Source organism: Podarcis erhardii (assembly GCF_964252035.2).
Source record: "Podarcis erhardii genome assembly, chromosome: 2".
In the NCBI taxonomy this organism is placed as follows: domain Eukaryota; kingdom Metazoa; phylum Chordata; class Lepidosauria; order Squamata; family Lacertidae; genus Podarcis; species Podarcis erhardii.
In genome coordinates, this window is record NC_138498.1 from 33,982,587 (window position 1) to 34,008,192 (window position 25,606).

The 25,606-nt window shown below is 46.6% G+C and overlaps 1 protein-coding gene across 1 annotated transcript; it reads right to left on the minus strand.

The window, feature by feature from the left end:
- Positions 1-616: 616 nt before the first annotated feature.
- On the minus strand, positions 617-24,268 carry MYCBPAP (MYCBP associated protein). Its single transcript, XM_081850707.1, has 19 exons — positions 24,130-24,268; positions 21,977-22,104; positions 21,546-21,720; positions 21,272-21,378; positions 18,947-19,127; positions 18,327-18,442; positions 16,974-17,124; positions 15,504-15,619; positions 15,159-15,313; positions 14,550-14,655; positions 12,852-13,041; positions 11,137-11,324; positions 9,671-9,817; positions 8,270-8,587; positions 6,769-6,890; positions 5,481-5,596; positions 3,781-3,893; positions 3,355-3,537; positions 617-782 (listed from the first exon to the last, which is right to left on the minus strand). Exons 1-19 carry the CDS (start codon positions 24,176-24,178, stop codon positions 681-683), a joined length of 2,763 nt encoding a protein of 920 aa, XP_081706833.1. The 5' UTR covers positions 24,179-24,268; the 3' UTR covers positions 617-680.
- Positions 24,269-25,606: the final 1,338 nt, after the last annotated feature.

The following is a 25,606-nucleotide window of genomic DNA, read 5'->3' on the forward strand; positions in this document are numbered from 1 at the left end:
GGGAACGACCAGAAACATGCCCTCAGCAGATCCTTGCACATTATCACAGGAGGGCTGGCCATGCTGCTTGGTGGGTATGAGTTTAGGGCTTTTGCTTGAAGAACTACAAAACCAGCTTGATAGGGCATTTCCTTGCCAGGGCAGGGGAGAAGCACCATAGCTGAACAATTCCACTCCCAAGCTTCTGAAAAGCCCTTGTCTGTAAACAGGCTACTATAGCATTGATGGAGCTCTGCAGGCTCCAACAATCATAATCCAGGGCTCTGCAATGCATATAGAAGTAGCTGCCTGAAATCTGTTTTTATGAGGAAGAGGGAACTTGATGGTCAACAACAACAACAACAACAACAACAACAACAACAAGTTATGATCTACCCCTGGGTTCAATCATGTCATTGTTAATGTATGAAGCCAGTCATAGCATTGGTCTGAAAACCTTGCCATACTGTGAATTGCCCTTAATTACACCCCAAATTTTCGACAGGGTTATACACAGCAGAGTACAGAGAAACGAATAGTGCCAGCCAACTGTGGCAGAGTTAATTGTGCAGATTAGCCCTCATGTCTATTTAACCAATTGGCAGCTTTATAAACAAAAGGAAACTGCTCTGGCACAGCATATATAAACAGGGTTTATTATCATCATTATTATTATCATTTCATTATGAAATCAGTAGTGTTTAGACAAAAGGTGGCTTGTTCTTCTTTTCTAAGGGATCCTTCTTCAGCACTTCAAAGAGGGAAAGCATTCTGCTCACCATTGAATCCAGCAGTCCATAAACCTAAGAACAGGAGTCAAAAAAACTTTCAGGACAAAAATGTGGACAGCAAAGTCCCAGTAGAAAGGTACACATGAACAGACAGTCAAGTATGTTTTTTCTCAGGTGGTTTTTTTGTGTTTGCAGGTATCCCATAACAAACATTCTCTCTGTGTGAGAGAGGCATTTTTCAGCCTTCAACAGAGAAACCCTGTACAGTACATGTCTGTTCAGAAGTATGCCCCACTGAGTGCTCTGTGGGGCTTGCTCTCAGATACTGTAATTTTCGCTCCAAAACATGCACTTTTTTGCCCCTAGAAAGTAAGGGGAAATGCCTGTGCGTGTTATGGAGCGAATGCACTCGACCGGAGCCATGGCTGCTTGCAGGGCTTCTGTCCCGCTTTGTGCAGCTCTAGCTTTGCTTGCTTTACAGCCAGGAGGAGGGGGAGGAGCAGAGGAGGAGGGAGGGAAGGAGAGCCATGGCAGCAAAGCAGGCAGCAGCCGCTTACACGGGAGGAGGGATAGACGGGAGCCATAGCAAGCCGGAAAAAGCGCCGCGTAACCAGCAACAGCTGCTGCAGCCTCAGCTAGCAAAGGTCCGTGCGCTCTCTAAACGGAGCAATGAGGCTGCAGAGGGACGGCAGGACACAGGAGGGCTCTGAGCCACGAGTGCAGTGAAAACCAGTAAAAAAGTTTTTTTAAAGGCTGCTGGGGACAGGAGGGCACGGGATGAGGGAGAGGGGGAAACTACGATTCTCCCAGCGTCTCAGCTGATCCGCTGAGCAGGACTTGGGTTGCAGGGGATTCGCCATTAGCTGCATAAAGCAGCAAAGAGGGAGAGAAGGAGCAAAGTGGGAGAGGAAAGGAGCTGCTTACACTGCTGTAAGTGGCTGCTGTCCGGTTGGCTCCTTTAAAGCAACAGTGCTCTTTCCCTCCCCCCTCCCCGCTCAGCTCCCCAAAAAGCTCCTTTTCCACACACCCCACGCGTGTTCCTTCTCCCCATAGACCCCTCTCCTGCATCATTAGCAGCATCCTTCTCCACACACCCCACGCGTGTTCCTTGTCCCTTGAATGCTTTTCCTTCCCTCCCCACTTAAAACGTGGTTACAAAGCACGGATCCACATGGATCCTCAGGATTTTTGCACTGGGTCACCCCAAGTTCACCATCAGATCACATAGCATATCCATGGCTACAGCCTGCACCAAAAAACACACCCACACCCACTGTTTCATGGGGCTGCAATGGCGCAAAAACGTGGTTACAAAGCATGGATCCACATGGATCCTCAGGATTTTTGCATTGGGCTACCCCAAACTCACCGTCAGATCACGCCTATGGCCACAGCATGAACCACAAAAATCATACATCCACTGTTTCGTTTAGAATATTTTTTTCTTGTTTTCCTCCTCTAAAAACTACGTGCGTGTTATGGTCAGGTGTGTGTTATAGAGCGAAAAATACGGTACATGGGTCTAGGAGTGCAGCCTTAATGACCAACTGCAACTGAGGATAACCCTCTATATTACTGCTGCAGAATTCCATCATCAGTGACAAATTGGAGCAATCCCAACAGCTCCTAAAGCCAACAGCTCCTAAAGCCTCTTTGTTCCATTAGTGTAATGGCTGAGGAAGCTACAAACATATAAACCAGGGGTCAGCAAACTTTTTCAGCAGGGGGCCGGTCCACTGTCCCTCAGACCTTGTGGGGGGCCAGACTATATTTTTTTGGGGGGGATGAAGGAATTCCTATGTCCCACAAATAATTCGTATTTCAGGACTGCTGGAGACGCTATTTCTCCCTAATGCCTGGCCTCTGTGTTATCAAAGAAGATAACTCTGCTAGATCAGCTTGAGGAAGCAAATGAAAAAGTCACTCTGAACTTGCGGAGAAGGTACCCGTTTCAAAAGCAATGCATGCATGAAGGACTCATTATAGAGAAGTTTTAACTTTCATCTCAGGAGCCCCGATTAAACAGCTGCCTCTCTGTCACAAATGCACAGCAAGTTCTAAGCCTGACATCAATTGCCGTATGTTGAAAAGATGGCACAAAATGAAAAAGCAACTGGGAGACGATGGCAAGCAGCCTCATCCTAGGCACACTTGTTCAGAAGCAAGGCCCACTAGTTTCAACAGTAAAGGTAAAGGTAAAGGGACCCCTGACCATTAAGTCCAGTCGCGGATGACTCTGGGGTTGCGGTGCTCATATCACTTTACTGGCTGAGGGAGCCGACGTTGTCCGCAGACAGTTTTTCCGGGTCCTGTGATCAGCATGACTAAGCCACTTCTGGCAAACCAGAGCAGCAAACGGAAACACCGTTTACCTTCTGCTGGAGTGGTACCTGTTTATCTACTTGCACTCTGATGTGCTTTCAAACTGCTAAGTTGGCAGGAGCTGGGTCCGAGCATCGGGAGCTAACCACGTTGCGGGGATTTGAACCACCAACCTTCTGATCGGCAAGCCCTAGGCTCTGTGGTTTAGACCACAGCGCCACCCGCATTAACAGTACATACCTACAAATAACAGGGTTCAGAACTTTGGCTAAAGCAGTGAGGTAATGGACAAAAGGAGACAGCAGTGGGCACACCGACTTACTTCAACATAAAGTTTCTCGTGGTACTTTTCCTGCAGGATCGGGTCCACTTGTTCTTGGTGAGCTTCTTGGGCCTCTGACCCTGCAGCTTCCTGTGATGCAGAGACAGACTCCTTTGTCTCCTTTGTGGAACCTCTTGCTTTTCTCTCTTCTTTCAATTTGGCTTTCGTGCTTTTTGGACGTTCCTGTTTAGAAAAAACACAGGTATGATATAGACTATAGAGAGAGCTTGGAGCAAGCCAAGGACATACGTCACATGCACGTCTTCTCATGTGTATTTCCCAGCAAGTTGCACGTCCGAAGGAAGCCGCCCTTTCACAACAAAGAGGCAGCTCTGTTCAGAAGCTCCAAAATCCTTTTCAAATACTTCCTCGGAACCAAGTCCTTCGTTTCCAGCATTCTTATCTTACAAGAGTCCAGCTATGTACCTCTTTGGCCGCTTTCGCTTTTTCTTTGTCTTTTTCCTTTGCAGCCTTCTTGTCTTCTTTCTGAGGTTTCCGGTCCTCTTTCCCTGTCTTCACGGTAACTGGCTTCACCTCAACTGCGCAGAAAACAGAGTAGTTTTGCTAAACTGAACCCTCTTTAGACTAGAAGTGACAACTTTCCATTATTTCACTGGTCACCGTCATCTACTTTTCTTGCCAGGTAACTAGTACCAAGCTCTGAAAAGTCAGGAACATCTGAGATCCTGTTCAACAAACATCATTTACACATCACCCAAAACCAAACCATGGCTTAGCATGAACACACGAACATGCAGGCTTCCGGAGCAGAGACTGCAAATGCTTTGCTCATCCCTGGTCATTTCGCTGCTGAGCTGAGCTGACCTACTTGTGATCTGTTTGAAGAAAGCTAAACCCAAGTTCAAATGATGCACTACAACAAACCATGGCTTAGTTCAGCAGCAAAACGACTGGGGAGGAACAAAACAGCTGCAATCTCCTCTCCAAGAGCCCACTTGGTTGCTCATTCATGCTAAACTTTTAGTTTCCTGTTAATTATGCTGCTTTGAATATATACTATACTATACTATACTATACTATACTATACTATACTATACTATACTATACTATACTATATAGTATAATATATACTATAATGTTTCTTTAAATAATAATATTTCCCAGCCTTTTGACTAAGATCAAGTGTAGTATCTGTTTTTTAAGAACAGATACTACACATGATCTTAGTCAAAACGCCGGGAAATATAATTATTATTATTTTAAAAAATATTATAGTATGATGAACTTGCAAGCAGGATTTGAAGCATGAGCCACAGAAAAAAAAATAAGACTTACTATAATATTGTTTTGATATAAGAGATAGAAGATCGGGTGCAGTAAAAGGAGAGAAAATAAAATCACCATGGAAAATGGGATGGGAAGTCGATAAAACAAAACAATGTATTGAAATGTATATGTGGAAATTTTTCCTTTTTCTCTTGAAATTACATGTGTGTGTGTGTGTGTGTGTGTGTGTGTGTGTGTTACCAGATGTCCCCGTTTCCTGGGGAAAGTCCCCGGATTTACAGATCAGTCCCCATACAAAATCCATTGAAGTTGAAAAGTGTCCCCAGATTCATTGAAAAAAATCTGGTAACCTTAATATATATATATATAATGTATACTTTATATTTTACTTTCTTCAGCAATGTTTTATCCTTGATTGTTTCATTTGATGTGTTGATGTAGGTTGTAAACCACTCTAAGATGTTTTTCTTAAAAATATAAAGCATCATAGAAATGAAATTGACGACAACAACAACAACACTGGCATGACAACCTAACATGGTAAAAGGTAAAGGAGCCCTGGACGGTTAAAGCCAGAGCGCATGGAAACACCATTTACATTCCTGCCGGTAGCTGTTTATCTACTTGCACTGCCATGCTTTTGAACTGCTAGGTCGACAGGAGCTGGGACAGAGCAACGGTTGCGGGAATTCAAACCTCCAACCTTCTGATCAACAAGCCCAAGAGGCTCAGTGGATTAGACCACAGTGCCACTGGCATTCCATCATAGCACGACGAGGTCATTAACTACATAGCTGGATTGGCAGGCGGCACTCCTGGCCTCTCCAGATTCTGCCAAGCTCCACAGAAAGATCTCCTCCATTGACACAATAGCTCACCTACTTCCTCTGGAACAACTTCTACGTAAGTATCCTTCTCAGGCATCCCAAGCAGCGACCTGAGCACCAGTGAACGGCTCACCAGACCATCAATCACTTCACGCCACAACTGGAAACTGCAATGAAAAAGGAACCAATTTAAGTCTGAGGAGGAGGAGGGGCCTGAGAAAGCAACAGAACGTTGCTACCTGTTTTTCAATGGTTTTTCTCCACCTTCAGAACCAAAGGCAGCCTGAAACTAGCAGGAGCTGCCCCATGTTAATGCGACAAGGCAGGAAAAGAAAGCTCCAAGTGTTGTCACATTCCAACTACCATCAGCTCAGTCCAACTAACTACCCAGCTCAAGTCAATGACCAGTCACCATCTGTCAGGCTGATCAAGAAGGTTGTTGCAAGGGGCGGGAAATGGAGGAAGGAGAAGAGCAATACATGCTTCCCTGAACTCCTTGGAAGAAGGGACTGTGGAATAAATAAGCAAACCCAATTACATCTAGAATTGGCTTAAGAACGAAGACAACTGTGAGCCACCCAGCACCCCAAAATACCTTTCCTCCTCTTAACATGGATCAACCCACCTGTTGGGAGCCCCAGCTTCTTCTCTACTCTACATAGCTTTTGGGTTTGCTTCTGCAGGGGATAACAGAATCGTAGAATTGGGGGACCCCAAGGGTCATCTAGTCCAACCCCCTGCAATGCAGGAATCTCAGCTAAAGCATCCATGGCAGATGGCCATACCACCTCTGCTTAAAAACATCCAAGGAAGGAGAGTCCACAACCTCCCAAAGGAGAACATTCCATTGTAGAGCAGCTCTTACTGTCAGAAAGTTCTTCTTATGTTTAGTTGGAATCTCCTTTCTTGTAACTTGAAGCCACTGGATCATGTCCTTCCCTCCCAAGCAGGAGAAAACAAGCTTGTTCCCTCTTCCATGTGGCAGCCCTTGAGATATTTGAAGATGGCTATCGGATCCTCCTCTCAGTCTCCTCTTTTCCAGGCTAAACATACCCAGCTCCTTCAACCGTTCCTCATACGGCTTGGTTTCCAGACCCCTGATCAATTCTAATTTGGCTGACAATGTTACCAGTCAGCTAGCGTAAGGTGTCTAGTGGACAAAATCAATCTTTTACAGCAGTTATGGGGAGCCTTTGACCTTCCAGATGTTGCTGAACTCCAGCTCCCGTCCTCCCTTGCCACTGGCCATGCTAGTTGGGGTTGATGGGAGTTGGATTTCAGCAACATCTCAAGGGCCACAGGGTCCCCCATCCCTGCTTTACAAGCACCCACAACATACCATATTTGATAAAGGAGGTCTGTCTGAGGCATCACTGGTGGATAACAAAGCTCCAAGGCTGCTTTATTGAGCTGGGCCAGGGCAGCTTCTCGTTCCTCTTCCTCGGGGATTGTCAGCAAAGTCTAACGAGAGAGAAATCACAGCCAACATTTCTCGGTTTAGTAACACCAAATGTTCCTGGCTATCCATGGCCAGACCAAGATCACCATGCCCGGTAGAATGAAAAATTTGGGCAAAAGAGCTGCCCCACCTCTAGCAGCCTCTGTGAAAGTTAATAGCTGGCCTCAGCCTTGTAATGCTTCCACACCTCCAACACTCCCCTGTCCATGGGAAATAAAGGTAAAAGGTAAAGGACCCCTGGATGGTTAAGTCCAGTTAAAGGTGACTATGGGGTTGCAGCGCTCATCTCGCTTTCAGGCCGGGGGAGCCAGTGTTTGTCCACAGACAGCTTTCTGGGTCATGTGGCCAGAATGACTAATCCACTTCTAGCGCAACAGAACAACGTGATGGAAATCAAAGCGCACGGAAAAGCTGTTACCTTCCTGCCACAATGGTACCTATCTACTTGCACTGGCGTGCTTTTGAACTGCCAGGTTGGCAGGAGCTGGGACACAGCAAAGGGGGCTTACACTGTCGCGGAGATTCGAACTGCTGACCTTCTGATCAGCAAGCCCAAGAGGCTCAGTGGCTTAGACCACAGCACCACCCGCATCCCTTTACTGAATGCCTGAACCACAAGATCTGCATTTGCTGGATACAGTGGTGGCCCGCAAGACGAACGCCTCGCAAGACGGAAAATCCGCTAGACGAAAGGGTTTTCTGTTTTGGAGGTGCTTCGCAAAACGAATTTCCCTATGGGCTTGTTTCGCAAGACGAAAATGTCTTGCGAGTTCCCGCCATTTTTTTTCGCTTTCCCCCCCTTTTCCTAAGCTGCCAAGCCGCTTAACAGCTGATCCGCTGATAAGCCGCTTCTCAGCTGATCGCTAAAAGCCGCTAGATCGCTAATAGCGCTAATCCGCTAAGCTGCCAATGGGCTTGCTTCGCAAGACAAAAAAAAGGCTAGACGAAGAGAATCGCGGAACGGATTCTTTTCGTCTTGCGAGGCACCACTGTACAGGGATTCTCCCTTTTGGCATCCACCTTAAAAAAATGACATGGGACTAAACATATGAAAAGCCATATTTGCATTAGAGTTTCTAATGAAGATAATAGCATGGGAAGTGGGCTGGATCTCTGGAAGCTGGCTTGGAAAATAAAGACAATCACTGGGAAATAGAACTAACGATGCATTGCTCTTCCGGGGTTACTCGTGCAAGCGTCTTAAGACAGCATGTTTGTACACACCACATTCCAGTGTCTCGGTCCTAGACACAACTCCCGATTCTTCTTTCAATCTAGCTGCCTTCAATAAATGAAATGTTTGGATATGTTGATAAAGAGAACGAGGCTTTCTAGGAGCAGGGCAGAGCCAGGAGAAGTAAGGAACACCCGAATCAAGCACCTGTTTAAAATCAAAGATGGACAGATTCCACTCCACTCGGTTGATGTCCTCCATTCGGTTGACGTCCTCCACATCAGACCTACTCAGCTTGCCGGCCAGCTCCTCCACCATGGCCTTCCTCACCGACGAATCATCTGGGGATACACTCTTACGGGGCAATTCGTCGGGACTCTTCTGCCGAGACTCCCCACCGCTCTTGGGTAGAGAGGCTTCTTCTTGGGTAGCAATGCTTTTCCTCATCTCTTCCTCGTATGGAGGATTCATGAGTTTATTCCACAGCTCATAGAGCTCCTTTACCACTTGGTGCTGGTAGTACAACTGAAAGCGAGAGAAGATAAGGGAAGAATGTAAGAAAAGCCCCTCTGGTCCATCACTCTGTTCTCACCATAGCCAACCAGATGCTCGTGGGAACCCCAACAAGCAGGACCCCAAAACAAGGGCACCCTCCCTACTTGCAAGGCCCAACAACTGGTATTCAGAAGATAAGGACAGCAAGGAAGGATTAAATATGCTATGATATTAAAATACTTATACAGATTCCGATGGATTCCATGATGTAGAAATACCATTTTAGGATAGAACTTGATATGCCAGCCCCATATAAATAAATTAAAAATGGCTCCCAGATCTGCCATGGGAGTTGTGATGTAGCGTTAACGATTGCTGCTTCAACTATAGGTGGCTCTGCGTCCAGCTGTGGCAGTGAATCATGCTGTTCTCTTACAATAAAGCTGTTCCTTTGTTAAACGACATCCTGGCCTAGCTTCTTCCCTGAAATCACCTGACAGGAGGAGTATAGAATCACAGAATTGTAGAGCTGGAAGGGACCACGAGGGTCATCAACCCCTTGAAACGCAGAAATCTTTTGCCCAATGTGGGGCTCGAATGGACAACCCTGAGATTTAAGAGTCTCATGCTTTACAGACTGAGAGTATGCTGGGTAAGTTCTGGAAACAGCAGCTACAGCTCCTCTTAGGGGAGGGGGACTGTGTCACTAAAATCCACAATCCCTTCAAAGTTCAAAACTCTTCCTTCTAGCCTTTAGGCAACAGAAATACAATGAGGAATGTTGTTAAAAGTCTGTTCCTATCTTGCCAAAGAGTTATTCCTTTCCTGCTCCATTTACCTCTAGTAATGAAGAAAATGCTCCGTTTCAAAGCTAACTTCCCACCGGCCAGTCTCGGTTTTTAAAGTGACATTGAGCCGCATCCTCCAGGCCTCGGTGACTAAGCCAACAGTCCTGTATGCACTTAGATAGGAGTAAGTACTATGTAACTCTGTGGCACGCACTTCTAAATATAGACAGTTCAGCAGTGCAGCGCATGAACCCTAAAGCTGATTCCTGACATCCTGACCCATAAAAAACCAACAGTACCCTCTCACTCCAAAGCAGAAAGATACCTCTGGGTTCATTCTGTGGAACAGCTCTTCCTCTGTGACATACGCATCATGAGGAGACCGCGGTCGCTCTGGCACACGGATTCGATCAAGCAGGTCCTTCAGATTCTCTTCCACTATGACAGCAACTTCCCGGGCTTCTAGCTCTTCCTGCGATTTCCAAGAAAAGCACATGAAAGTTTGAGTATGCACATTCCTGTTGCTGAGGCACACAAGAGAAAAATACATAAACATGCAATGTCGCCTCAGGGCGGCAGAAGCAAAGAGGAAGGAAACTCTGCCCTCTGCCACTGCCCAGATGAACAAGGGCTAAGGCCCTTCTGTTTGAGCATCTGTGCCCAGCCAGCCTCACAAGGTCACTGTAAAAGAGTGAGTGGCCCAAGGTCACCTAATGGGCTTCATGAATGAGTGGAGGTTTAAACTCTGGTCTCCCTGGTCCTGGCTGGAAGTTCTGCTTTGGCCTGGAGAGTCAAGAACAGAACCGTCCATTATAGTCAGTCAGGGAACACCAGCAAGCTGAGCTGCAGCTGCTCATGCTGAGCCCTTTGATCACTGTCTCCTTCACTGCAGATCTTTGCCACCTTCTCTTATCACTTGTAAATGTAATCTCCTCCTGGGAGTGCAAAGCCAAGATAAGATCACCCAAAATGTCACTCCTTCCTTGCTGCTGCTGCTGCTGCCTCCACGCATTAACTAATCAAGAAGTTTCAGTGGTCTAAGGTTCCTTCCAGAAAAGCCCCAAAGATAGCTTGATCTATTTCTCCCCCACCAAACTGGAGGGCAAGATGAAGATGTATTTTTAGAAACCACTTCTCAAGAGATTGAGGACAAACCTTTCCTGACAGGATTGGAAGTCTTTGTTCTTGTTTTTAATTTTTAAGCTCAAGCTGGGCAAAAGTTGATGCTTTTTGCCTCAGCAACCAGGAAGCTTTTGAATACTGAAGAGACAAGAGCTAAAGATCCCTTCCTCTCTGGCAAGCCCATCAGGCAAGCCCAGCCCTTCACTCCCCCACCCCAATACAATAAAGTGCGCTTTTTTAAAACTCTGGGGGTGCCAGAATCTGGAGCGCAATCAGGTCTTAATGTCAAAAGATCCAGGGTAACATGTGAGAACTGCAGGCTTGCATGAAAACTGTACACTACGGAAGAGAGGCATAGTCCTGAATGTTTCAGTGATAGTGATGGACTTGGTGGTGATGGACTCAACTTCCCTCAGGACCAGCCAATATGGCCAACGGTCAGGAATGATGGGAGCCGTAGTTTCCAGCAACATCTGGAGGGTCACAGGCTAACCAGCCCTGCTCTACAGAAATCCCCGATGGCATTCTTTCATCCGTGTGACCATGACAAGGAAGGTATCTTTCCCCGTGGGCAAACAGAATGTGTGCTCAAGCCTACTCGTCTCACAAAAGACATCTAACCTTAGAGCACCCGATAACCCACAATGTTCATAGCCCCTGTTTGATTACCTCTATCTCGTTCCTGAGATCAGCTGATATATCTTCATACACAGCAATTCCCCACAGGGTCACTTGCAACATAGCACCTCCTAACAACACAGGACGAGTGCCAAACTCCCAGGACTCTGTGAAGATGCCTGCATTTATCGCCTTGAAGATGAAAGAAAACTTCCTGGTTTCTCTAGGTAGGATAACGCCTAACAGGAACAGAAGGGAACGGGATGCATTGAGGTTTCCACTGGCAAGACAACTCCTCTGACAGCAGCTTCACACATTGCTTTAGTTTTCATTCACATATTTTCAGATTCATATCCCCATCTATCAACAAGCAAGAGTCTTCAAGGCTTTTGCAAGGATGTAACAGGGGCTTGCAAAAAAAACATGTGTTTGCCGCAGTATGAATTATACAAGCGCATGTAGTGGCTGGGGAGACGCAGCCAGATGGGCGGGGTATAAATAATAAATTATTATTATTATTATGTAGGATGGCCACAGCCCCCTATTTCATGTAGAGGTGCCACTAAGCATACCTTTGTCATTGTGTAGCGCGCAAAATGGCCCAAGGGGGAACAGAAGGAAGACAATGATTTCAGTTTATTAGGTGGCCTTTTGCCAGAATACTCCATATAATCTTCACCCTCTGTTGTCAGCCTTCCTGTTAATTTTGTCTCATACATACCATGCTCCTTGGACTGGAATGTATTAGGCAGAGTTCCGCAGAATCACTTTAGTCAGTGCATAATGACCTGGCCTTGGACAAAACACATCCAACCAACTGCAAACGTTTGACACTAGGCTCTAGGAACAAATGGTCAGTATCCTAACCATCTGGTTGAAGCCCACCCATGTGACTCTACAACAGCTTTTCTTCATTTGGCACCCAGGAGGATCCCCTTTGCCTCAATGCCTGGCCACAGACGTAAAGGTAAAGGGACCCCTGACCAATAGGTCCAGTCGTGGCCGACTCTGGGATTGCGGTGCTCATCTCGCTTTACTGGCCGAGGGAGCCGGCGTACAGCTTCCAGGTCATGTGGCCAGCAAGACTAAGCCACTTCTGGCGAACCAGAGCAGCGCACGGAAATGCCGTTTACCTTCCCACCGGAGTGGTACCTATTTATCTACTTGCACTTTTGACGTGCTTTCGAACTGCTAGGTTGGCAGGAGCAGGGACCAAGCAACGGGAGCCCACCCTCTCACGGGGATTCGAACCACCGACTTTCTGATTGGCAAGTCCTAGGCTTTGTGGTTTAACCCACAGTGCCACCCACGTCCTGGCCACAGAAGTACCACATGCAAATAGAATGGGTGGAGGGCGGGAGTCACCTAACAAGCACGGTGAGAAGCCCAGTGCAAGGACTTCCATTTGCACAATAGGGCTTTCCCCTGCCCTTCTTGCACACCCAGAAATTAGCTCTGGGTGGGTTGGGAGAAACCCTAGAATAGTGCACATGGGAGAGGGGGAGTAGGGGAGTCATGCTTGCACAGAATGAATGACTATAAGATCACAACATTGAATTCCACCCTCGGCCTCTCTTCCTCTTTAAGCAGCTAAGATTACCTGCTAGCTACCACCAGGGCACAGAGATGATCAAATTTATACTTGAGATCAGAACAGTTATGCTCAATTCAACCTCCTAAGGAGGTTGTCCTGCCTGTCTGCCTGCACTTGGCATTTTTATCGATGCTGCAAATGTCGACCGGGGGCGGGAGGAGGAATCACCCACCTGATCTGGTGTTGAAGTAAAAATTCTGCATGTCTTTCCTTTTTTTCTCTTGAAAGCTAAAGGGTTGAGGTAGCCTTCGCCAATCGTACCAGATGGCAGCCGTGCCGTCATTGCTCACAGTGAGCAGAGATTCAGCTTTCTCACCTACTAGAATTTCAAAGGTGACCCGGGCAGCGATGCCAACTTCACCCTATTGGGCCGAAAGGAAACAGAACGCAAGGATGCTAGAAATGGTCAAGTTTTGCCTGGGATTAACACACTGCCCCCCACCCCCCAAAAAAAAACTTTACCAGCTCAGGACCAAAGCCAGTGCCGCTTCCTGATTCTGTTACATCTCTTTCAGCAAACGAAAACCCAGAAAATGTGACACCTGTGAACATTTTGAACATTCTTCAAAGCACATGGAAAGGATCTGCCTTGGAAGGCAGCTTTTGTTGCATCATTAGGTATCCCTGCATGATTACAAACTGAATGGAAACAAGACACAAGGCTAGAGCAGGAGCGGCTAACAAGGTGCCCTTTAAACATTGTGCACTACAACTCCCATCATCCCTCACCCTTAGCCATGCGGATTGTGATTGATGGGAGTTGCGAGTCCACTAATATCTGGAGGGCAGCATGGATTTGGGGACGATTTTAAAACCTAGCTTACCTCTTTCCTGCCCTCGTACCTGCGGCTCCTAGAAGCTGTCAGCACGCAACAAGTGAACACACCCCAGAAAACAGCTTAAACCGGTCAGCTAGACCAGGTGAGGGTAGCCGATGGGTCTTAAACCCTTGGGGAGTTAGGGACTTCTTGTATCTCCTGCGTGCGATTAAGCGAATGAGACCAACAGCGGGTCCAACGGTCAAGAAGGCAGTTTCTGCATGTGCTGTAGAGGAAATTGAGGGGCAGATGGGGCTCATCAACCTGGAAAGGCAGCCGTTCTAGGACATGGGTAGGCAAACTAAGGCTCGGGGGCCAGATCCGGCCCAATCGCCTTCTCAATACGGCCCGTGGGCGGTCCGGGAATCTGCGTGTTTTTACATGAGTAGAATGTGTACTTTAATTTAAAGTGCATCTCTGGGTTATTTGTGGGGCTTAGGAATTCGTTCATTTCCACCCCCTCCCCCCCAAAAAATATAGTCCGGCCCCCCACAAGGTCTGAGGGACAGTGGACCGGCCCCCTGCTGAAAAAGTTTGCTGACCCCCCCCCCCCCCCCCGATCTAGGAGAAGGAAAACTCTGGCCCTAAACCTCCGCTGACTTGAGGCGGTACTCATTCGTGAGAAAGGCTTTGGGAGTAAATTGCTCACTGCTTTGCAGGACGTCTTTGGGAGAAGAAAAGGCTAAGCAGTAAGACCGACACAAATCAGGAGTGGAGTCCTTAAGGCAGCTGGGTGGCATCTTTGACGCCTCCTCTGGCAACTCCTGCAGCCAAGCCGGTGTCAAATATATTGCTTTGCTTTGCTTTGGACCACATCAGCGAGGCTGAGGGAGGGGTCTTGCCGTCTGGGCAGCCCAGGATCTCTACCCACACTGCCCAGGGCTTGTGACGCGGAGAGGTCACTTTGGTACTGCAAACGCAGCAAGAACAATGCAGGAGGCAGCAGTTGCAGCCCCAGCAGGTGCAATAACCTTCCAACGGTTTGACTTCACCCCCAAAGGAGAACTCCCGAGACAGACAGATGCCAACCACAACAAGTCCCGTCCCCCCACCTCTTCAGAAGTGGTGTTGATCCAGCGAGCTGGTTGTTCGCAGAACTTCAGAGACGGGCCCAACACTGGTGCTGAAACCACATCTGGGTACTTTGCTAATGGGTCCCTAATAAATACAGCAAAAAAATAAAATGAAAATGAAAATCATTCAAGGTCAATTACATAGCTCAGCAAGATTTTGTCTTTTCTTTTTTGTCTCCGATTGGTAATTTCTTCTCTTGCTAACCAAAAACTCATTAACTTAAGAGTTTTCTTAAATGAAGAATTATTGTGTGCAGGCCACTGCTGGAGGGGTACACACTTTAAATCAAATATGGAGATATATAAGGCATGTCATCAAAAGAAGAAGAAGAAAGCCAAGCCTCAACTCACTTTGGGTTTCAGAGCCTGAATGGGTAAAGTAAAATAAAATGGGGAGGGTGTTGCATAGAAGAATTGGAGGGTGGGGAAAAGGTTAAGCGGTCACTTGCACTCACTAATTCCCCTGCCCTGCAAATACCTGCTGCCCCAGAATGAATGTTTTATGGGAAATATGGGTTTGGAGAAACCATGCTGTCAGGCTTTGTTCCAGGCCTCTCATCCACCTGCCCTCAGCCAAACGTTACTAACCAGTGTTTTTCTTCAGGAAATTCTCTAGTTTCTTCTGCTTCTTCTTCTGCTTCTTCTTCTGCTTCTTCTTGTTCTTCTGCTAAGGATGACAGACTCTCTGCCGTTACACTGGTGTATGGGTGATTTTTGCTTACAACTTCCAGGCCATCCAGGTCCTTAACTCAAGGGAAACGGGGTAGGGGGAGAAAATGTGCTGTGATTTGTGTTGGCTTTGTTTCTATTGTTTAAAAGGGAAATCAGAATATCTAAACACAATTCACATTATAGACAAAGGGAAAGCTACCGAGAAGTTATACTTTGGCCTCGTATGAATAGCCTTGCACATTGAAATTATTGTTGCCATACCGGGTTGTAAAAATCCAGCTTTTCTAAGATATCCTTTAACTCGTTTCGCCGCTGCTTCAGAAAGAGACTCTTCTCCCAGGTGCGATGGAAACTGAGGTATTTTGAAGGTCTGGTACCTGTGGGGAACGCCCAAATGTGACCCACAGATATATACACCAACAGGTCTAGTAACTGAGCTTTAAGGTTTCTCAATAGAAAGTGTCCTCATGAATGCCAAGCTGCGAGCTTAGCTATAGCAGTTTCTGACTGATTCAAGCTGATCTGAACAGAAAATCTAGCTCCCAAGCAGCTTGGAGATTTCTATGGCTTTTCTGGGTACAAACACACAACCCCTCCCTGCACAACCTCATATGAGATAATCAGCAGTGGGGGGAAAGCACTCAGATGTGGTGGCACCTAACAGCATGCTGCAATCATTTTCCTCTACAGGAATCTAGTATTCGGGTTTTGCTTTCAGACTTTGGGGGGAGGGCAGTCCATGCAGTGGAGAGGCTGCTGTTTCGCCCCCGGTGGGGCCAATTTGTTGGGGTTGGCTATTCAGTCTTGTATGCTTAAGCCAAGAAATTGTCTCTTTAAAGATATTTAGCACTAGTAGACGCATCAATGGCATAAGACAACTGAAGAAGCCCAGAAAACTGTGCTCAGGGAGTGTGCTATCCGCCAAAGAGACAATTTCTTGGACTGCTAGGGCGAAACAGGGATAGAACGCTGGCACCCTGTCTTCTTTATTACTTCATATGCTGCTCCATCAGCACCTCACAGCTACCAGGAATAACGCTGAACTTACCCTTTTCTTGAATCTTTTTGAACTTCTTTAAAAAACAAGAAAAAATGAAAAACTGAGTCAAGAATTTGTAAGAACCTAGTAAAATCTGATATTGCAAGTTCACTTTATTTTAGGTATCGGTAGTTTGTAAGTTTTCATGGCACTTTGTAAGTAACTGTCTCTTTCACACATATTCGATAAATGGTGTAAAATTATTTTTGAACAATTGTGTGAGTATCTGTCGCCAACGTGCTGTACGAGTTGCACTATTCCAGGAATAGGCAACCTTCGGCCCTCCAGATGTTTTGGCCTACAACTCCCATGATCCCTAGCTAACAGGACCTGTGGTCAGGGATGATGGGAATTGTAGTCCGAAACATCTGGAGGGCCAAAGGTTGCCTATGCCTGCTCTATTCTGTTGCCTGTACACACCTGCTTATTATTAATCCTGGCTGGGGAAAGTTGGGACATTCTGTCAATGCAGATAAGCGGTCTCCAGAATTTTTTGGTATTTACCATCTCAGTAGTCCTTATTAGGGCCTGACAGCAAACAGTGCCGCAGGTGGATGCTGTGTTACTGCCCAAATGCAGGATGACTGCAAGATCACATTTGCAGCAAAGCAACAGGAAATGACTACCCCTTTTAAGTCATCCTTGGCAAACCCCCCCCCCCCCGATAGCCTGATAGGCTCATGGTGCCTCACCCATCTCCTTCCAGATGCTGCGAGGTTTGCCGATGTGAGTGACTTCTTCTGGAAAGCCAAGCTCGCTTTGGCCCATTGTCACCGCCAGTCCATTGACCTCATCTCCAATGAGCACAGGCTGGTTCCAGAATTCAGTCCCTACATTGAAGCCCTAGGAAAGAAAGCAGAAGGTCGCATAGCTTTGGTTTGGTTTTGCGACACAGGATAAAATGTGGGTACAACGCGGGGGAAATAAGAACACAAGGTAAGGATACGACTCAGGATTATGAAGAGCTGCTCGGTTTAAGGATGACCAAAGTGACCTCCTGACCTCTTCTTGTTATCTGTAATTACTCTCCATCCAACCCTGCTTTGATATTATCTCTGTATTTATGACCCTGCTTTTCTAGTTTACTTTTTTAAAAATCACACACAGAAACACTCAAAGCAACACAGCCAATGAAAGTTCAAAATCAGTGACATGAAAAGGCACCAAGGCATATGACAAATCTGATGAAGTAGATATTAGTAATAGCTAAATGGTGACTTAATGTTTGCATGTTGAAACAGAAATAAAATGTTGACTGAATGTTAATTATTTTTGTTTACGTTACAGAAAATACTGCAGAGTTCTTGTGCCTTTCCCACCTGCCGATCTTACCGTTCTGAAGCTAAAAAGTAACAAAAAGGTTCTCATGCAATGCTGAGCCAAACCATGACTTTGCATGAATGCACAAGCCTGTAAGTTCCTGGAGAGGAGGCTGTGACTGTATTGTTTTCTCCTCCCTCCCTGCTGCACTTGCCGTGAGCTAAGCCACAGTTTGCCTTAGTCTGGCTATTTGACTCAAGGCTCATAGTTTGCCTTGCTCCAGACAAATCACACGTGCTGCTGCAAAGGTTTGCTACAGCTAAACATTTGCCTTCAACATCCATATTCAACACCTTAATCTTACCATTTGCGGGGATGCATTTGGAGCAATGGTTCAAGCCCAGCTGACTAACTTGCATTCCACCCCCCACCCCCAAATACAGTGGTACCTCGAGTTACGTACTTAATTCGTTCCGGAGGTCCGTTCTTAACCTGAAACTGTTCTTAACCTGAAGCACCACTTTAGCTAATGGGGCCTCCTGCTGCTGCTGTGCCACAGGAGCTCGATTTCTGTTCTTATCCTTAAGCAAAGTTCTTAACCTGAAGCACTATTTCTGGGTTAGCGGAGTGTGTAACCTGAAGCGCATGTAACCTGAAGCGTATGTAACCCGAGGTACCACTGTACTTCGAGGGTGCGTGTGCAAAACACGCTTAACTACGCAGACGTGGAATTTGTCACAAGTCTCCTCAAACGTCACCCAAAGTAAGCTATCAAGAACAGTCACCTTTCCGAGGTACAGAAAAGGGAGGCTGCGGTCAATTAGCGTACGCTGCTCCTGGATTTTTCTGTAACTCTCCGCAAAGTTCATCAGCAGCTTGCTTTCCGATTTGTGGAGACATTCTAAAAACAAAACAAACAGGCAGACAGTTGTTCTCGTGCTGTAGGCCAGTCCCAAGGTCTAGGAAATCCACATGGCACGTGCTCTATGCTCTGGGTTATAGCTCCACACTTACAATCACTTATTATTCATTTCAGAATATACACCCCACCTTTTCTCCAAGGAGCTCAGAAGGTGGCGTGCACATCTCTTCTCTCCCCCCCCCAAAAAAACTCTCAATTTTATCCTCATAACAAGTCCGTGAGGTAGGATAGGCTGACAGAAAGTGACCGGCCCCCAAAGTCACGCCCAGTGAGCTTGATGGCCGAGCGGGAATTTGCTCCTAGCCCAGTCCTCTACCCACTACACCACACTGTCTCCCTTACTTAAAACCTCCCCTCCAGTCAAAGATAGAAAAGGCACTTGTCAGCACTGGAGTGAGTGCCATCAGCCACCATCACTAACATGGGTGCATCTAGGTTGATTTGGGAATGCCTGCAACTCGCTTGCTGCAATACTTTATTTACCACACAGCCTTTTCTGCTGCATCCTCCTGAGCATCATGTTGCGGTTCCAGTTCTGAAGGGCCATGTGCTGCTGCGAAGGCGACGGCGCGCTTTTCTTTTCTTCCTCGCGCTTCTCTCTGAACCTCCCCAAAAGTGGGACTGACGCTCTATGAAGTAATTCATCAGGAACTAGTCTTGCTACCTGGGGGGGGGGGACAAAAACAGTGGTGCAGGTTTTAATTCCCATACAGTGGTACCTTGGTTTAAGAACTTAATTTGTTCTGGAGGTCCGTTCTTAACCTGAAACTGTTCTTAACCTGAGGTACCACTTTAGCTAATGGGGCCTCCGCTGCTGCCATGCGACCACCACACGATTTCTGTTCTCATCCTGAAGCAAAGTTCTTAACCCGAGGTACTATTTCTGGGTTAGCGGAGTCTGTAACCTGAAGCGTCTGTAACCAGAGGTACCACTGTATAGGGCACAACAGCCAAAAAACAACAACCCTCAAATAGGCAAGATACTGACCTCATGCAATGCACCCACTTTTTATTAATCATATTAAAAGTTTGTGTGACCGCAAACTTTATCACTAATTAACACATAACTCCAGGCAATTCCAGACAGAAGCCTTATATTGCAAACAGGTTGGCTGCATCCAGATTTTCCTGGATGTTTATCAGGCATGTGATAGCCCAGATTTTTCAGTCACAATCATAGAATTGTAGAGTTGGCCTTCACCCCGGTACAGTTCCCCTTTATCACGTACATAGCCCAGGAAGACAACAACAAGAATCCGCTGACAGCATGCGAATCAATATGGCTAACCTGATCCCAAAACCCACCCCCTCACACAACTAAACAAATCTCACTACAGCCAACCAAAGGCAACCAACCGCACCCTAGGCTGCCCCCAATGTCTCTCGCCACCAAGGCAATATAACAAGCGAATAGAAAGAGAACCCACACAAGTGGCACTGACATGAAACCCCACACATTCACTGAGCAGAAGAATAGAAGCATTGCCACCCCACCCCACCCACCATTCCCCCCTCCCCCCTTTCCTTCCCAACCTAATACTGCAAGCAACACTAATGTCTCACAACAAATGTAACTGATCTGTAGAAAACACAACTTGAAAAGAGAGACAATGCCCTCCCATCAGATGTCAAAGAGATAAACAACTACCTGAAATTTAGAAGACATCTGAAGGCAGCCCTTTTGAGGGAAGTTTTTAATGTGTGACATTTTAATGCATTTTAAATCTTTGTTGGAAGCTGCCCAGAGTAGCTGGGGAAACCTTGCCAGATGGACGGGGTACAAATAAATTATTTTTATTATTAGTATTAGTATTATTAACTAAGAATTTTTTTAAAAAAAATTAAAAGTTTTTTTTTTGTTATAGAATTGGAAGGGGCCATGAGGAGGATCCAGTCTAACCCCCTGCAATGCAGGAATCTTTTGCCCAATGTGGGGTTCAAACCCACGACCCTGAGATTAGGACTCCCATTCTCTACCATCATTGCCATTCTGCCACTCATCATCTACACCAGCAGGCAGAGCCTGATGGAATATATCTGGAGCAGAAGTAGGTGAGTGATGTCGCTCACCTCAACGAGTCCTTCCCCTGCCTTTTTCTGTTCTGGGCATGCACAAAGATATTCATGACTTGTATCCAATCTAAAAGTGTCCCATCAGTGCTAGGTTTTAAGCTTGTGTAACAGGACTCCCCACCCTCCTGAACAACCTCTAAATCTGCTCTGGGGGGTTCCCCCCAACCCTCCAGAGCAGATTTGAGGAAGGTGCGAGGCACATGGGACAGAATGAGATCGTCCTGTTCCAAAAGCATAAATCTTCGCTCTGATGGGATGCTTACTTAGTGCTGCATTGGATAAAAGTAGGTCTGTCTGTCTCTCTCTCTCTATATATATACACCGTATTTTTTGCTCTATAAGACTCACTTTTTCCCTCCTAAAAAGTAAAGGGAAATGTGTGTGCGTCTTATGGAGCGAATGCAGGCTGCACAGCTATCCCAGAAGCCAGAACAGCAAGAGGGATTGCTGCTTTCACTGCGCAGCGATCCCTCTTGTTGTTCTGGCTTCTGAGATTCAGAATTATTTTTTTTTCTGTTTTCCTCCTCCAAAAACTAGGTGCGTCTTGTGGTCGGGTGCATCTTATAGAGCGAAAAATACGGTATATAATGGAGGAAGTCAGACAAAATCACCAGTAAAATGGCAGGCTTAGAAAGTTTAAACAGCTACATGGTCCTGCTGGCATAAAAAGGTCCTTGAGGTATGCCTTCTCAATCAACCCGCAAAATAATACTACATACATCAGCTGAAACCAACCTGATCCTGTCCTCTTTTTGTAGCTTCTTGCTTGAATTCCTGGAGAGTTCCTAATATGCTATGGGGGAGGATATATCCAAAGTTATCAACAACTGGTTCTTCTAGACCTACAACAAAGACACCAAAACAATAAATCATAGATCAGACCCATTGTATAGGTCGAACCTCAGAGCATTTTTTTAAAAAAACAACAAAACAACTTCCAACAACTATTCAGGAATTTCCAATAACTAGCATAGCTCATTCTGAAATAAAAACTGAAGGTTGACTATACCAGAATATTGCAGTGATTTCTTGGTTTCATCTGAAGTAGTTGGATAAGCAACCAGGAAATATGACTTCTTCCCTACTTCTTGGGGCTTGGATTTGCGAATGAGATACTTCTTGGTCACAGGAATTTTCTCTTTCTCTTTCTCTTTCTCTTCTTGAGGCAGTTGTGCAGTACGGAGCTACCGAAACAAAACACAGCCCCAATGAAATGATCACTAGAGTGAAACATGAAACTGGGATCCATGGCAACATTTTTACACGTTCAGGTGGTAGTCCAACACCATGCAATGCAGGAATCTCAACACACAGTTCTGCATCCAATTTGAAACCACACCAGACACTGCTTGGCTTCACTAATGTGCTAGCAGTTTGATTGCTGCACCACTAGGAAGCTGCCCTAGCCTTCCACAAAGACTACTGACATCCTACACCCACCTTTTCCAAGTCTTCCAACTTGATGGCTAGAGCCTGGATTTCATCTCCTTGCAATACACAGCTCACAGGTTCCGGCTCTTCTTGAACCGGCGAGGAAGGCTGCTCATATGTTTTTTGCCTCTTCTTTTCTGAAACACAATTCCTTCGTTTTCTACAAAAATTCCATTTCACTCATCAATTTGAAAACATCGTTTAAAGTTCGGTAGAATCACAGGGCAAAGAAAAAACATTGCTCCATCCCCAGTGTATATTGGAATTATACAACATTCTGGCTTCAGTCCAGATACAGGTCACACTCCTACCCAACAAGCCAAGAATATGCATGAGCTGTATGTGGGATGCTGGGAGACTCTTCCTGGCCACTTCAATTCCCCCTTTGCATGAACGGCTGAACCAGGCATAGGCAAACACCAGCCCTCCAGATGTTTGGGACTACAATTCCCATTATCCCTAGCTAACAGGACCAGTGGTCAGTGATGATGGGAACTGTAGTCCCAAACATCTGAAGGGCTGGAATTTGCCTATGCCTGGAACAAACCAGGACCCAGCACTTTACCAGCAGCTTTCTGTTATGGACAAACCCAGAAAATATGGCTTACAGCTTCAAAACAAGCCATGTTATTTAAGCCATGGATTCATATCCTCCCGCATTTCCTAGGGCAAAGCATTCCAACTTCTCAGGACAATCAGAGAAAAGAAAGGGTTCCTTGTGTTAATCCTCCATGCGCCCCAGCTTTTCGCAGCTGCTTTGTACAAAAACATGGTGAAGTTGATCACCATATGACACATTTAAGCGCTGCATTTCTGTGCTTCCTTACAGGAAAGTTTATGCCTTATTCAAGAAGTACATCTCTTTCTACACAGAGACCTGATGGAAGCCACACACTTTTGCCACAGACCTATCCTCTGCATGTTGGTTGACTCCCCTTTTAAAGCCAACCAAGCCAGTGATCATTGCCACTTCTCGTGGCAGCGAATTCTGTAAATTAATTCCACACAAAGTGCAGAAGGACTTTCTGTCTACTGTCAGGAATTACCGTAACCGCCAACTGAAAGGCCACTGAATGACGGCCCCTGCGCTCACACACCCCGGTTAAGATCTCTCACAGGAGAATCAGCACCCTGTTCTCTTACTGTGCTTGACTCTACTACCCTTTTGTTGCCACTTTCTGCCTCTGTGAATATGGTGATCCTGGGACTGAGATCTCTGGAGCTTTTGCCAGGATGTGCCCCAGCTGCAAGTGGCTTAACCCTGGAACCTGTAGAACTTATAGAAAGGTGCAGCGATAATGAAGGGTATAGTGCATAAGGTCCCAGGTTCAATCCCTGGCAACTCCAAGTTCAGCTGTTTGTACCCCTGACTGCCAGTCATTACGGGTCAACAGCGGGAAGGCAACTATGTTGCTTGAATATAGTGGTATCTCGGGTTAAGAACTTAATTCGTTCTGGAGGTCCATTCTTAACCTGAAACTGTTCTTAACCTGAAGCACTTTAGCTAATGGGGCCTCCTGCTGCCACTGCGCTGCTGGAGCACGATTTCTGTTCTCATCCTAAAGCAAAGTTCTTAACCCGAGGGTTAGTGGATTTCTGGGTTAGTGGAGTCTGTAACTTGAAGCGTCTGTAACCCGAGGTACCACTGTATACTACTTCTAAGGTCAGAGACAGCAGTTCCTAAACGTTCAATACCAGTCTCTTAGAGGGTAAAATACCAGCTATAAGCCCCCACGTCTCACCCCCTCCGTCCCACAGAATCCAACTTCGAGGCCCACAATAAAATATTTGAAGGGGCCGAGCCCCCCACCCCGGCAAAGTTGATGGGCACTGCCATCCAACTGGTGTGCGCGCGCCATGTCATGTGATCGATTATGCAGGGTGGGGCTTACCTGCCCCGCCACCCCCCTATTTTATTCAAGTTTCGCACCCCTGCCTCCACCTTCGCTGTGGTATGAAAAATGGCTCTAGAGCGCCCTGCAAACTCCTCCTGTGGGCACCTTTTGTTTTTGTTTTTAAATTAAGTGCTCTCTCCATGACGAGCTTAATGCAAGGCGGCTTCCTTCCCAAGGCTGATGGGAAACCCAGCCAGATGGGCAGAGTACTATTATTATTATTATTATTATTATTATTATTATTATTATTAATATTCCCTTTCCTACCGGGGGGCGTTTTACTGGTGCGCGAGTCCTTCTTTCCCGGCTTGTTCATTATGCCCAGGCTCCCTCCAGCTCTCGCCACCCGCGGGAACCGCTATTTTCCCCGCAATAGCAGGCGCGCGCGTGCCGCCCGCAGCGTTCCTGTCTCCATGGCAACGACTTTTCCTCTAACAGCCCGGCTGGCGGCGGCAGCTCCTCCCCTCTCTCCTCCCCCAGGCGGGGCTCGCGGGGACCAATTAGGCAGCGGAGAGCCACGCCCACACACGCCGATAGGAGGGTGCGAGAAAGCGCGGGTCCCTGGACGCATGCGCAAGGCTCGGCGCACGGGCGCCGTATTTCTCGCGCGCCGGCGCAGTCGTGCAAAACCCCGTGGCAATAGATGAGTCGCGCCGCGCGTGCCTCGCTGAGCAGGTTTTGCAGATCAGCTGCGGAAGCGCGTTGAGCTGCTGTGAGCCGCACTTTGCTGCATAGGCTCGGGTTGGCACCAAGGAAAAAGCACCCGCTGTGTTGCGCGGCAATGCCTGCTAGGTAGTGGCTCCCTGCTTGCCTTCCTGTTTCATTTGTGAATCATAGCGTTGGAAGGGACCCCAGGTCTCATCTAGTCTAACCCCTGTAGCGCATGAATCCTGCCCACAGTCATCCCGGAGTGAGTTCAGACCTTGTGCTTAACACCATCTCTTTTCTGCTGCTGCTGTTTTTGATGCGCAGCCGCCTCCTCTCCCACCAGATGTCAAAGAGAAAAATAGCTACCAAACTTTTAGAAGACATCTGAAGGCAGGGAAGCTTTTAATGTTTGATAGGTTTTTGTATTTTAGTGTTCTGTTGGAAGCCGCCCAGAGTGGCTGGGGAAACCCAGCCAGATGGGCGGGCTGTAAATAATAATAATAATAATAATTATTATTATTATTATTATTATTATTATTATTATTATTATTATTATTATTATTATTAACCTCTGCCAGTGACGAGTTCACACACCAAGGCTCCAGTTGCAAGAGGAGCGGTAGAATAGGATGTCCTTTCTGAACTCCAGAAACACCCAATCGCCTGCCTCCAACTCTTGAGCAAATCCCCCTTCCTTTTCACCTTCTAAAAATGGGAAGTAGCAGAGGGTGCGCCGCCCCCGCATGGATGCAAATACGCGAGCAAGTGGTGTCGCCACCGCAGTTCGGGGGTTTTGGTGCTTATTCCATTATTTTCCCCGCCTACTCCATTGAGGCAGGTTTGTTTCTCCATAAACTCGGATATGACGGTGACAGGAAAAGTCCCATTAGTTTACATGTTTACCAAGTGATGTAAAAACGTAAGTGTTGCAGGAGACGCCCAGTGAGCTCCTGACAGTTGCAAAATAAAATCCTAGGTAGGAAATGCTACAAGGAAGAACTGGACTGGGAGGACACCCCTCCCCTCAAAAATATCTGCCCCCCCCCCTGTTTTTGAGAATAAACATTTGCTTTAGGATAAGAGTTCTGCTACCTTA

What these genes read in the sequence shown, in the direction of transcription:
- MYCBPAP (XM_081850707.1), bottom strand. Translation starts at nt 24,178, where the DNA reads ATGAACAAGCCGGGAAAGAAGGACTCGCGCACCAGTAAAACGCCCCCC. An exon ending in GCAGCAGAAAAGGCTGTGTG is followed by an intron (nt 18,443 to 18,946) that starts GTAAATAAAGTA and finishes TTTTGTTTTTAG; the next exon opens with AATGTCTCCACAAATCGGAA. An exon ending in CCATCTTTGATTTTAAACAG is followed by an intron (nt 6,891 to 8,269) that starts GTGCTTGATTCG and finishes CTCTCTCGTTAG; the next exon opens with ACTTTGCTGACAATCCCCGA.